At 49.1% G+C, this 12,326-nt stretch overlaps 1 protein-coding gene across 2 annotated transcripts in view; it reads right to left on the bottom strand.

Annotated features, from left to right (window-relative positions):
- The window catches only part of A1CF (APOBEC1 complementation factor), a 30,691-nt gene extending 19,775 nt beyond the window's left edge, over positions 1 to 10,916 (bottom strand). For both annotated transcript variants that reach the window (XM_056495521.1, XM_056495522.1), the window contains exons 1-5: positions 10,808 to 10,916; positions 3,818 to 3,961; positions 1,879 to 2,013; positions 1,559 to 1,689; positions 77 to 315 (exon numbers count right to left, since the gene is read on the bottom strand). In XM_056495521.1, coding sequence (XP_056351496.1) covers positions 77 to 315; positions 1,559 to 1,689; positions 1,879 to 2,013; positions 3,818 to 3,916 — 604 coding nt within the window. In that variant the 5' untranslated portion in view covers positions 3,917 to 3,961; positions 10,808 to 10,916. The remainder of the gene's footprint in view (positions 1 to 76; positions 316 to 1,558; positions 1,690 to 1,878; positions 2,014 to 3,817; positions 3,962 to 10,807) is intronic.
- Positions 10,917 to 12,326: the final 1,410 nt, after the last annotated feature.

Here is a 12,326-nt window from a genome sequence, read left to right as displayed (position 1 = left end):
TGAGGGCAGAAAACCCAGCCATGCTCACTTTTTTGGAAGTGTCACCACGTGGTGAGCCCTCCCCAGCCCTGCTAACCTGGGAGCAGCTTCCTCCTGGCCATGGCTGCTGCCCGGTGGCTCTCGTACTCCACGAAGGCAAAGCCCCTGTTCTTGGTTTTGTCAGCTGCACTGGGGTAGACAATGACATCCACCACTCCATCTGTGACCTTCTTCATCTCTGCTAGGATTTCCTCCCTCTTCTTGGTTTTGGGGATGCCACCCACGAACAGGCGGCAGTTGTCCACGCTGGCACACACGCCCAGGAGCCTCCCGTTCCTGAAACAGCAGAGCTGCTTTGGCAGGAGTCACACAGATCCAGCTGGCAGCCAGGAGCCAGGAGAGGGGAGGGTGAAAGCAAAGCCTGTCTTCTGCCCCAAAACACAAGGCCAAACACAGGGCTGTGGTGCCAGCTGTTCTTTGGGATATTCCAGTGGCATTGCTCCGTGCCAAAGCTGCACTCTGCTAAATCTGACATCAGAGTCAGGCAGCACTGCTGAGGTGAAGGATTTGAGGGAGAAGCCAATGACAAATGTTGCTTTTCCTACTTGAGATTCTCCCTTTTCCTGCCAGCAGGCGACTGCACACCCCAGCCCAGGTCCCTGTGCTGTCACCAGTGGCTTGTGGCTTCCCACTCACCTCTGGGTGAGGTTTTGGGGGAAGAAAATCCCTTGCCATGGAGAGGCACCATTTGAGGACTCACCAATCCCAACTTTTGTGCAGACCCCAAAGTAAAAACTTCCCTTGTCCACCTCTTTGGGGTCAAAGTATCTCTTACAGGCCTGGAGAAGTGCAAAACTTCTTTAGAGGAGTCTTTGCAAATGACAGCTCCAAAACCTCTGTGTGCCTTGATCCTTTTTTTTTTTTTTTTTTTTTTTTAATTAAAAAATCCATATGATTGCCAGCATGGTTTATCCCAAAAGGTTTTTAAGCAAAGGCATCAACTCATCCCACTTTGAACTGGCAAAGAACATTTAGTGTGGTTGAAATCTGACCAACACGCATTGATGGGCCCATCTGTTGTTGATTTCTGGGTGTTTTGTTCCCAATTTTTAGTCACAAACACGAGAGCTTTTTCTGTTCCTTTCTATTAGGAAATGTCACTGTTGTGCCAATTGCTTTCCATCCTATTTCACCATTTTTTGCAATTGCTCCATCTCCCAGAACATATCTGCACAATCTGTCACGAGGGAGACTGTGAATAGGATAAATCAACAACAAACAACCTGAGGGGAACATAATAAACAGTGCTGGTTAGGGGAAAGTTAATTTGATCCAAAGCAGAATATTTTTTTCTAATGTTCTGATAGATTTTTTTAAATTTTTTTTTTCTTCTTTTGGTGAGGAAGAAATTTCCTGTGAAAGATATTGGCTTTAATGGGGAGACAGGAGGAGATTTCCCCTCAAAACACAGGGATCTAAATAACCTTGGTCTTGGCTGCCAGGAAAAATATCCCTTACAAGCCAAAGTAGACTGAAATATATGATTTGAAGTTGCTTTGAAGGTGATTGCCCCACTTACCTGATTTCATAATTATTGAGTGTCTTTATTGCATTCTTGGCCTCCTGCTTACTGGAGAAGGTCACAAAGGCATAGCCCCTGTTGTTGCCATTGAAGTCCATCATCATCCTCATCTCATAGATTTTGCCAATCTGCCAAGTGAGAGAGATTTGTCAGCAAGGGGGGAGTGGTTAAAGAAGACTGGAATTTTAAAGCCCACCCAGTTGCAGTCCTGTGGAACTTCCATTGATTGCTCCAAGTCCTGCCCAGCCTGGCCTTGGAATCAGCCCTGAAATGCAGCTCTGAGCATCAGTAAGTGACCAGCTGCCATCCAGCCTCACCTTTTCACAGAGGGGGATAAGTTCATCCTCAAAGAGGTCTCGGGGCAGTTTCCCAATGAAGATCTCACAGCCCCTCTCTGGTGGAGGGCCATCCCAGCCTGGTGGTGGTCCCCCATATTTCCTCTGCCCATTTTCCTGCCATGGAGCAAAAGAAAATAATATTCAACGATGTGAAGGCCAGTCAGAATTTTTTTGATCTATTTTTGCTAGATGACTGTGTCTCTGTTCTCCTCTTCTATTTTTAATCATATTTCCTTCCTTCCTTCCTTCCTTCCTTCCTTCCTTCCTTCCTTCCTTCCTTCCTTCCTTCCTTCCTTCCTTCCTTCCTTCCTTCCTTCCTTCCTTCTCTCCCTCCCACTCCTTTCTCTCCTTCCTCTCCCTGCAGTGATTCCCTGTTCCCAGAGGAGCTGGAGCTCCAGTAATTTTTCCATTTTTGGCTCCCTGACATTTTTTTTAGTCACTTCCTATTCTGGGATTGTTCCAGGAAAGTGAATGCCTTGTACAGCTGATTTAAGAGGAATGTAAACAAACACAGATCCTTAGGAGAAAACAGAAATACACCACAAACCCTTTTAGTTTTCTCAAGCCTAGAACAGGCCCTGAATTATCCATTCTCATTCCTGTTTTTCCAGTGTTTTCAGCAGTGATGGAGCCCTGGGGACATTTGATTTTATGTCTGAGCTGGTGTGTAAGGGGGGCACAACAAGAAATAAACCCTTTCCTCAGTTTGCAGTGGCTTTGTTTGTGGCTGGAAGGCAGCAAACCCTCCTTGAGAAGGTGCCTGGAGGGAAAGTGGACATCAGCCACTTCCCAAAGATGAACAACCCAGGTGAGCCCTGAGGAAGAAGATGTTTGGCTGCACCCACAGGCAGGCTGGAAGAAAAATCCCTAAGGTACAGGGAAATTAGGAGAGGGGAGGAAAAGAGAAAAAGATAAAATAGCAAGGTTGGAATGGAAAAGGAAAGGAGAGAGAAGAGCAAGAAGATGTTGAAGTGTGTGGGGGACTGGGAGTGATCTTTGCCAGATGTGACAGTAAGAAAAACTGAGCACCAGGACAATTCCAAGGCCAGCTTGGACAGGGCTTGGATTAACCTGGGCCAGTGGAAGGAGTCCCTGCCCATGGCATGGGGCTGGAATGAGATGGGCTTTATAAGCCCATCCCCTGTGATTCCAAGAAAGCCACAGCAAATCTAGGACATAGAGAAGTCCTTTATCTTGTGGGTCAGGTAGCACAGAAAGGCTCCTCAAGGGCACCAAACACAGCTCCTGGCCTGGTCCTGGAATGTGCTTTTTCCCAGGAATCTCAGGCTGTGCTTGGGGCTGTTGTGCCCTCTAGTGCCTTGCAAAACCTGGCAAAGTTCATGGCCTCCACCTGCCTAAAATCCAGCGTTACCAGCTCCCTCTTCCAGTGCTTTCCAAGGCTGAGCTTGTTTTGGTCGTGGTAGCCAAGAAAAGCTTTCTCAGGTGGGTTTGAAAGCCATGCCCACCTCCACCTGCCCTAACCACAGGAGGTTTGGATCTTGGAGTCCTTGGAGCCTAAAGTGGGAGCAAACCTTGGAGCAGGTGAGGCACCTGCCTCCCATGTCCCTGTGCAAGGATCTGCACAAAGGGGACGTGCTGGACCCCCCACTTCATCCCTCTTGTGAAACTTTGCTCTGTGGGTTTTCTGTGACACCAATCCCAACATTCAGTAGTGCTCAGGGCTGTCCTTCCCCCACATTTATTGTCATTTCCCATCAAGCAAGGAATTCCTTGAGGAATAAGATCCTGCTTTGGGAAAGACAACACAGTTATGGTCAGCAGGGATGTGAGAGAGAAAGAGAGAGAAAAGAAAAGAGCAAGGAGTGATTCAGGAGCATGGATTCACTGCTCACACCCCCAGTGAAGCTTCAGGATGAAGCTGGAAGCTGCACAAAAGGATGTGACTGGGAATTCCTACCTGGATCAAATTATATCCCGTTCGCTGAATTAACGCACGGAGGGCGGCTTCTTTCTGTGTGCCGGTCAATCCATCCCCGGATTTGTGATTTGATTCCATTGGGAGTGATTATCAGCAAAAAATCAGGTTAATTAGGGGTGCTCACTGCAATCAAATTTAAGATAAATTAAATCAATTAATACGGCTGGGAGGAGAAAGTTCACCCTCCTGAGAAAGTTTACAGGGTCGCTCTTCCTAAATCAGTTATTTTGGAGATAAAACCAAAACAGAACAGCAGAGACCATGGAAAAAGCAGAAATATCCTCCTTGCTGAATGGAAATAAATAGCATTTAAACCTGCAGTCAGATCCTGGGGAGATGCAGAGGGAATTTGTAGCCTTTTGGTGGTGTCTCAGCAGGAAAAAATATGTAAGTGCCTAATCCTGCACTGAGTACATAACAATGAGTCCTTCAGGCCTGGTGTGATGCTGACACTGGGAAGGCAACCTTGCACCAGCCATGTCCAGCACTCTGTGAGAAACAGGACCTAGCTCCAAATTTGGCCTATTCTTAGTTTTGAAAATAAAGAACTTCAGATCCTAGCTCAGCTCAGGGCTGGAACAACCTCGGGTTCAGACATTTTGATTCACAGCTGCAGTTTTAGGTCATGGGTGATTCAAGATTTTTTGGTTTGTTTGGGGTTTGAGCTGAAAAATTCATAAAACTGAAATCTGAATCTTACTTGGGCTACACCCTGAGAAAGGGACATTTACAACATGGATTCACTACTGATGACTCCCTGTCTTTCCTCAATGCTGAGCTTTGAGCTTGTCCAAAATCCATTTATGTGCTCCAGGCATAAAAATGGGGTCTGTAGGTGCAAGGCTGAGCTTGAAGCCTTTGGCTGATGCTGAACAGCAGCCAGAGCAAACCCAGTTCCTTCCTCAGATCCTTTTGGCCAGAGCTGGGGGCCAGTGGGATGAAAGACTCCATGCAGGAAAATGCTAAATTGTGTCATCCCACATGGTTGTTATTGCCTAAAACTGCATTTTATTGTAGAAAGGTGGAGGCAAACAGGTCCAAAAGGGGCTGGGAGGGGGGGACTGGGGGTGAGGGGATGAGGCACCCTGGGATGGGGTGGTGGTGGGGTTGCTGGGCAGAAGGGAAGTCCAGAGCAGTAGGAAGGTGGAAGGAAGGTGGAGGGCTGTGCCTGCACCCTGAGCCACTGCCAGAGTTTTGGGAGGAGACCCTAAACAATCCCCTTGCACAGCAGCCCCTTGGTGCACATAAAGGTGAGCACTGCATGTAAAGAGATGAAGGGAAAGAAGTGCAACCTGTATGGTTACAGCTGATTTTCTGAGCATGTCACAATTCTGCAGAAATAACAGAAATAGCCTTTTCCCAGGACCCAGCTTTTAACACCAACCCCTCTTTATCAGCAGCTTTTGGGGCAGCCCACTTTGCCTTTGGCCATCACCTGCCCTGTGCTCTCCTATGCTTTTGTGCCCTGGAAGTCTAAACCAGCTGCTTTCAAATTAAAATGGATCATTCCCAGCACCAAAAATCGGGCAAAAATGGAGCCCAGGTGTTTGGAGGATTTCAGTCTCGTGTCACTTTGGGCTCTGCCACACCAAAATCCAGAGACTGTGACTCAAACTCTTGCAAATAGGGACACCTCTGTAATGCTAGGGTTTGGAGCTATCTAATACAGAGTTTGCTGAGGCTCTTCTGATTTTTTTTTTTTTTTTTTTTTTTCCCCATCCTCCCAGGCTCAGTGTTTTAATTACTACCATTGTGCAGGGGCTGGGGCATGGATTATCCAATGCAACAGCTCTCTCCTGTCTCTAATTCCCAGATGAGTGTTTTCTGCAGCAGTCACTGGCTTGTTCTGCCTTTCTGAGGGCAGCAACAAAACCCTGTCGATGTTTGTGGTGTCTGTGCCTGCTGCCTCCTCTGGAGCTGGAGTTCAGCAGGCACGGGGCAGGATTAGCACACTGCTGTGCAAAAACCACTTGGAGCCTTTCCCAGGCTGCTTCAGAAAGAGAAAGAGAGTTCAAAAGAAAAAAAAAAAAAAAACAAAGAAAACCACTTAAAAAAAAAAAAGAGTTAAAATCCAGATTGGTTTTGCACCTTCCCCTGGCTGGCAGAGACACCCCATACCCACCCTATAGGGGAAAACTGTCACCCTGCAAATCTGGGCCCTTATATTCTGCTTTTGGAGCATCCTGGTTTCACCAGGAATTGAGGGATCAGTGGATGGGTGGGTGGGTGTCTCATAGCCCTCAGAGCTGGACTTGAGCGCTGCCAGGGCTGCTGCTTTGGATGTGCTTGCACGTGGATCCTTTAAGGCCAGCATCCTCTCCTGCAGGGAGGAGGGATTTCCAGGAAGGTCTCTGTCCCTCCCGGGGGTGATTTCACGCTGAGCAGTGAGCACAAGCCTCGGGGCTGGATGGATGGGAACAGAGCATCTCCCTGGCTGATGCCTCTCCAGCGGCAGCAATATCCCTCTCTGCCTTCTGCCTTATTAGATAAGACAGCTGAGCTCTCTGGGCTCTTCTGGTAAGGCATCCTGCAAAGATTTCAGGCTCTAGACCAGCATGTCTAGACACTGGTGCACTCCAGGATGTGCTGAAGCAATCCACTCGGAATTAGGGAGCAAGAGCATTCAAGGTTGCAATGAAGTTTTAGTCACAGCCTGCTGCAGAGCCCAGCAGGTTTGGGGTGGGGAGGGGGTGTTGGTAACAAAGATCTGGCTTTAATCTGTGCCTGGTGCTTCCACACATTGCTGCCTTTGGAGAAAGCCACGGAAACAACCCTGCCCCGTGGAAGAGATGCAGGATGCTCATCCTCAGGGGTGCCCCGACTCACCAGGGGCCGTGGAGCTGGTCCTGCTGGAAGTGGGACCCTTCCACCACCCCTGCAAGTGCACACTCCTGATTCCAAAGGAATCTGCAAGCCCCCACTCCCAGTTCCAAAGGAGAACAGGGCTGGACTGCCCACTCAGGGCTGAGCACACACATGGACAGCTCGGTGCACAGCCCAGCTCTGAGCAGTCAGTTCACACCTGCTAATTACCAGCCCAACGTCATTCACAGGTAATTTATAAGCTAAAGAGCTTTCCCCCATCCGTGGGGTTTCTGCGGGATGGAAACAGCAGCCCCTCTTTTCTTTCAGGTATAAAACCCACCACAACAAATCCCAGGAAAACAGGATTTCCACCTTGCAGTTTTCCAAGCACTTCTTCTCTCCCTCCCTCCTTCCTTCCTGCCTCCTTTGAGCCAAGGACATCCAAACACTTTTGTTGGACAGGGCACTTTTCCACCCCTGCCACCCAAGGGTCCATCTCATGGATTCACAGAATCATTTAAGTTGCAAAAGCCCTCTCAGACCATCGAGTCCAACCATCAACCCACCACCAACCACATTCCCAGGTGCCACACCCGTGTGTCCATCAGTGCATCCAGACCATTTCCAGGCTACTATTCATGGGGGGATGTTTAATTTCTGAAACTTGTGGAATTCTTGCCCTTTCTCCAAATTGCAGGCACCAGCCCCAGCCCTTGCAGCAGTGCAAGTATGCTGGGATTGTTTTTCTTTTATTTTTTTTAACTTAAGGGAGGAGAATTCCTGTCACCCAGAGGAAACACGATTACTTTCTCTCCTTCTTTGTTCCCCGAGCCAGGAATCAATTAGCAAATCCACCCTCACAGGGGAAAACCCCCCTTCCGTGGCTGCTGATGGAAAATGTGAATGACTGCAGCAAATTCAGGCAGTGCTTTCAGCACTGCCTTAAAAAAGAATCAACCCAGCCACACTAAATAGACATAATAGTTCTGGAATTCAATCAATTTTGGGGATTTGCCCTTAAAATGGATTATCATTAACAAGGGCCACCACTTGAAAAAGAGAAGGAAACAAAAGGAGAAGGGGAAGCTGCATTTTGCTCAGGAGTTTAAATTGAAATTAACACCTTTGGAAGTGGCAAACTATCAATATTTCCTACTTTATCCTCATTTTTTATGAAATTTTGACAATAGTACCAACTTATCATGGTCACAGCACTAAGAAAAGGGAGGTTCTGCTTTTACCTTAGATCAGAATATCACTGTGTCTGGTTTTCTCCTCTCCACTCTCACTTATTTTAGGTTTCTGCTGAAATTCTGAAGTGCCAAGGTCCAAGAAAAGGTTCTTTTATACCTTGCAAGCCCATATCAACAAGAAACAAACCTATCATGATATCACCTCTCCATGACTACTTCTACACCTACTGTACTATAACCCTGACACCTACTAGAGCACATCCTCTGGTTTGCTCCATCCATCCATCATCCATCCATCCATCCATCCATCCATCCACCCATCCATCCATCATCCATCCATCCATCCATCCATCCACCATCCATCATCCATCCATCCATCCATCTATCCATCCATCCATCTATCCATCCATCCATCCATCCATCCATCATCCATCCATCCATCCATCCATCCATCCATCCATCCATCATCCATCCATCATCCATCCATCCATCATCCATCCATCCATCCATCCACCCATCCATCCATCATCCATCCATCATCCATCCATCCATCCATCCATCCATCATCCATCCATCCATCATCCATCCATCCATCCATCCACCCATCCATCCATCATCCATCCATCCATCCATCCATCCATCATCCATCCATCCATCATCCATCCATCATCCATCATCCATCATCCATCCATCCATCCATCCATCCATCCATCCATCCACCCATCCATCCATCCATCATCCATCCATCATCCATCATCCATCCATCCATCATCCATCCATCATCCATCCATCCATCCATCCATCCATCATCCATCCATCATCCATCCATCCATCCATCATCCATCCATCATCCATCCATCCATCCATCCATCCATCATCCATCCATCATCTATCCATCCATCCATCATCCATCCATCATCCATCCATCCATCCATCCATCCATCCATCCATCATCCATCCATCATCCATCCATCCATCATCCATCCATCCATCCATCATCCATCCATCCATCCATCCATCCATTCATCCATCCATCCATCATCCATACATCCTCCATCCATCCATCCATCATCCATCCATCATCCATCCATCATCCATCCATCCATCCATCCATCCATCCATCATCCATCCATCCATCCATCCATCCATCCATCCATCATCCATCCATCCATCCATCATCCTTCCGTCCATCATCCATCCATCCATCCATCATCCATCCATCCACTCACCCATCCATCCATCCATCCATCCATCCATCCATCCATCCCTCCATCCATCCATCATCCATCCATCATCCATCCATCCACCCATCCATCCATCCATCCGTCCATCCATCCATCCATCCATCCATCCATCCATCCCTCCATCATCCATCATCCATCCATCCATCCATCCATCATCCATCCATCCATCCATCCATCCATCCATCCATCCATCCATCCATCAGCAAGATGATTCCAGAAGCTTTTACCCCACAAACTGCAGAAATTTTTGCTTCACTTTTGGGTCATTTGGACAATGGGGAGTCTCTTTCCTCAGCCAAGGGATGTCTCCCGTGCTAGGATTTTTGCTGAGGGGGTGTTTGAGGGCAGAGCCTGCCCCTGTGCAGCCTTTTTGGGGAGAGCTGGTTCCCAGCTCCATGAAGGAGATAACAAACCCATCTTTATCCCACAGGGTCAATGCAGACCTGACTGTGCTGAGCCACTTGGACACATCTAATTAAGGCCATTTTGTTTGGTATCCCCTCAGTGCAACTACTCCTGAAGCATAACAACCTTTGGAAAGACTGGATACTGATATTCACTCTTTCCCCCAAAAACCCAAACCCTATTTTCCTCTTGGGATATTTTTCCCTCCCTCCAGGCTCCAAGCAATACATATCCCTTTCTATACATCCATAGACACCAAGCATGCTTCATTTCCTTCCCCAAAACCTGTGCAGCCTTGAGAGCTGCCCCAGCTCCTCGCTGGGTGACACACGGTGGGACGGAGTCCGATTGAGCAACGCAGCACCAGGCTCTCGTCCCTTGGCTTCCCAGCAGGCTGGGGGCTTGTTTTCCAGCTCCTGGGGCTCCACACAAAGTGGGAACTCACAGACATTTGCAGGAAAGCAGGACAAATTCGGAGCAGCATGAACACGCTGCAGCACATCAGCCTGGAGAAAACATTCCATGCCTAACCCGGCAAGTTTTTTGCTCAGCCCCTTTTACTTGGGAATCAGCTTCTCCCTTTGCAATCCCTTTCCTCTTGGGCACAGCTTTTGCAGCTCTGTGGCCAAATGCACACAAAATGCCCCCCAAAAAGCCACTCCAGGATGCTGAGCCCAGCCTCCTTCCTTAGTGTTTCATTTGCATCCCCATGTGCCAGACAGTTTGAACCCATCCTTCCTTCCCTGCCTGCTCCCACCCCAAACTCCTGTTTTGGGAAAAGAGCTTGGGAAGAGCATTCTGTGCTGCTGGTTGGAAGGGATTAGGGGAAACTGAGGGGGTTTTAGGAGCAGCCATTGCCTTTGCTAGGGAGACTGATCTGTGGCAAAGAGAAGGAGGGACACCAAGTCAGCTGGAAAGATCTCTAATGATTAAACCTCAGAAAGTTGCGCTTTAACAAATCCACAGCGAATTATGGCAGGGAAAATCCCTCCTCCCCCTCTGCCTCGCCTGGCCTCGCTTTCCAGGCAAGGAGGAAAAGCAGAAAACCCCGTTTGCATGGCTTTGCCAGGTAGAAGCCATGCCAAGGCACCCAAGGAGCCCTTCCATGCCCACCCTGCTCGCCCAGACCCAACAGCAGCGGTGCTGGGGGTCCCAGCCCCCAGCCCAGCCCTGCTGGAGCAGGGCAGCTCCAGGGTGTGAGCCCAATGCTGGGGCACTCTTGGAGTGGGAGGCTCCCGATGGAGCTGCTCCTTCCCAACCCCACCTCACCACCAGCCCCAATTCCCACACCCCAAACCTGTGAGCCACGAGCAGCCCCCTACCTGAGCAATGCAATATTTTGGAGGTGGCCCCCCGGGAACGAGGGCTGCTGGCTTGTGGGGAGTTTGCGACGTGTCACTGCGCTTATTCCCTAATCATCATATCAAACTCCAAAGGTTCAGCAGCCCCAGGCTGCTTTACAGTCCATGGGTTAAACGTTAACCCGCCCTATCTGCCAGCTCCCCGCAGGCCTTTGACCAGATACTGCCTCAGACAGCACCCACCGAGCCCAGCCTGCCCTAAATAATGCAGGGCAGCTCCAGCCTAAGGGCTGGGATCATCCTGCAGCTCTTCCCAGCAGAGATGCTGGGAGAAGGGACACAGCCTCCGGACACTCTCGGGCTTTCCAGGAGGTTTGGGTTTGCTGGGGGATGATGGCAGGAGTGAGAAATCCCTTGTGGTGGAGGAATTCCTCTTGGTGGCCTCAGCCAAGCAGAAATTGCTACAAAATCGTTTCCTCCTGGGGGAAGCCAGCGCAGGTTTTGGGGAGGGTTTGTGGCACCCAAAAAAGTCTGTGAGTGAATCCACCAAGGGGTGGCTTCCAGCTGGGGCAGCCTCTGAGTCTGTGGTTCTTGTGCCTCATCTGGTGATGAACCAGCTGAATTGAATGTTTGGCTCTTTCCAAAATCCTTCTGAACTCTCACAGGATTGAAATAGGGTACCACAGGACTTTAGCAGGGTGATTTCATGGAATTATAGGAGTGTTAAGTTTTGGAAAAGACCTTTATGATCATCAAGTCAAACCAGCATCACTGTGCTCACCACTAACCCATCTTCCTGCTGTGATGCTCAAGTTTAGGATCCCAGCACCGGGATCCATCCCTGGAATTGCATCCTGCTGTGGCTGTCTCTGACCTCAGAGATGGGAACATGGTTTGCCATCCCAGAGCTGACCCCCACCACACAGATGCAGTCCTGGGCTTCATTTGCAGCCCTGTTAAATGAAGCATCTATAATTAGGTGCTGCTGACGCTTCAGGTTTGGAAAAGAGCCATGCCTGTGTTTGCTCAGCTTTAAAAGTGTGATGTATCCCTGAGGGGGGAGATGGCAGGGCCTGGATCCCTCATGGAGAGCAGCATCTTGCTCCTTCCTCCCTGTCAGCATCCTCTGTCTCACCAGGGTGCTGCTCCCATTTCCCAGCCCAAACGTGGGGCTGCTCCCAAGGAAATGCCTCCCATCTGGCACCCACCTTTCTGCAGAATTTAGGGGTTCAAGTGCAGCTTTTGCAGCACATTCAAAGATGGAAAACCCCCAAACAAGCCCTTCCCAACCAGTTATGAGCACCTCTCCCTGAGCACAGCTTGGGATCTGCTGTTGTCCTGATCTCCAGGGCAGAGCTTGGGAATGAGGGGCAGATGTAACAATGGATTTTTGCCTTGTCAGAGGGATTTTTCTGTCCTTAGCACACCAGCCTGTCCTGTCCTAAGGGACTGGTGGGATTTGATCACTGGATTTCAGACTGAAGGCTCCCAGCACTTCTGGCTGCACAGCAAAATGAGCTGAAATCACTCAGTGACAAAT

This window comes from Oenanthe melanoleuca, chromosome 6, assembly GCF_029582105.1.
Source record: "Oenanthe melanoleuca isolate GR-GAL-2019-014 chromosome 6, OMel1.0, whole genome shotgun sequence".
Classification (NCBI taxonomy): Eukaryota; Metazoa; Chordata; class Aves; order Passeriformes; family Muscicapidae; genus Oenanthe; species Oenanthe melanoleuca.
The sequence above is the reverse complement of the archived record's forward strand: the minus strand, read 5'-3'. Positions and strand labels throughout refer to the sequence as shown.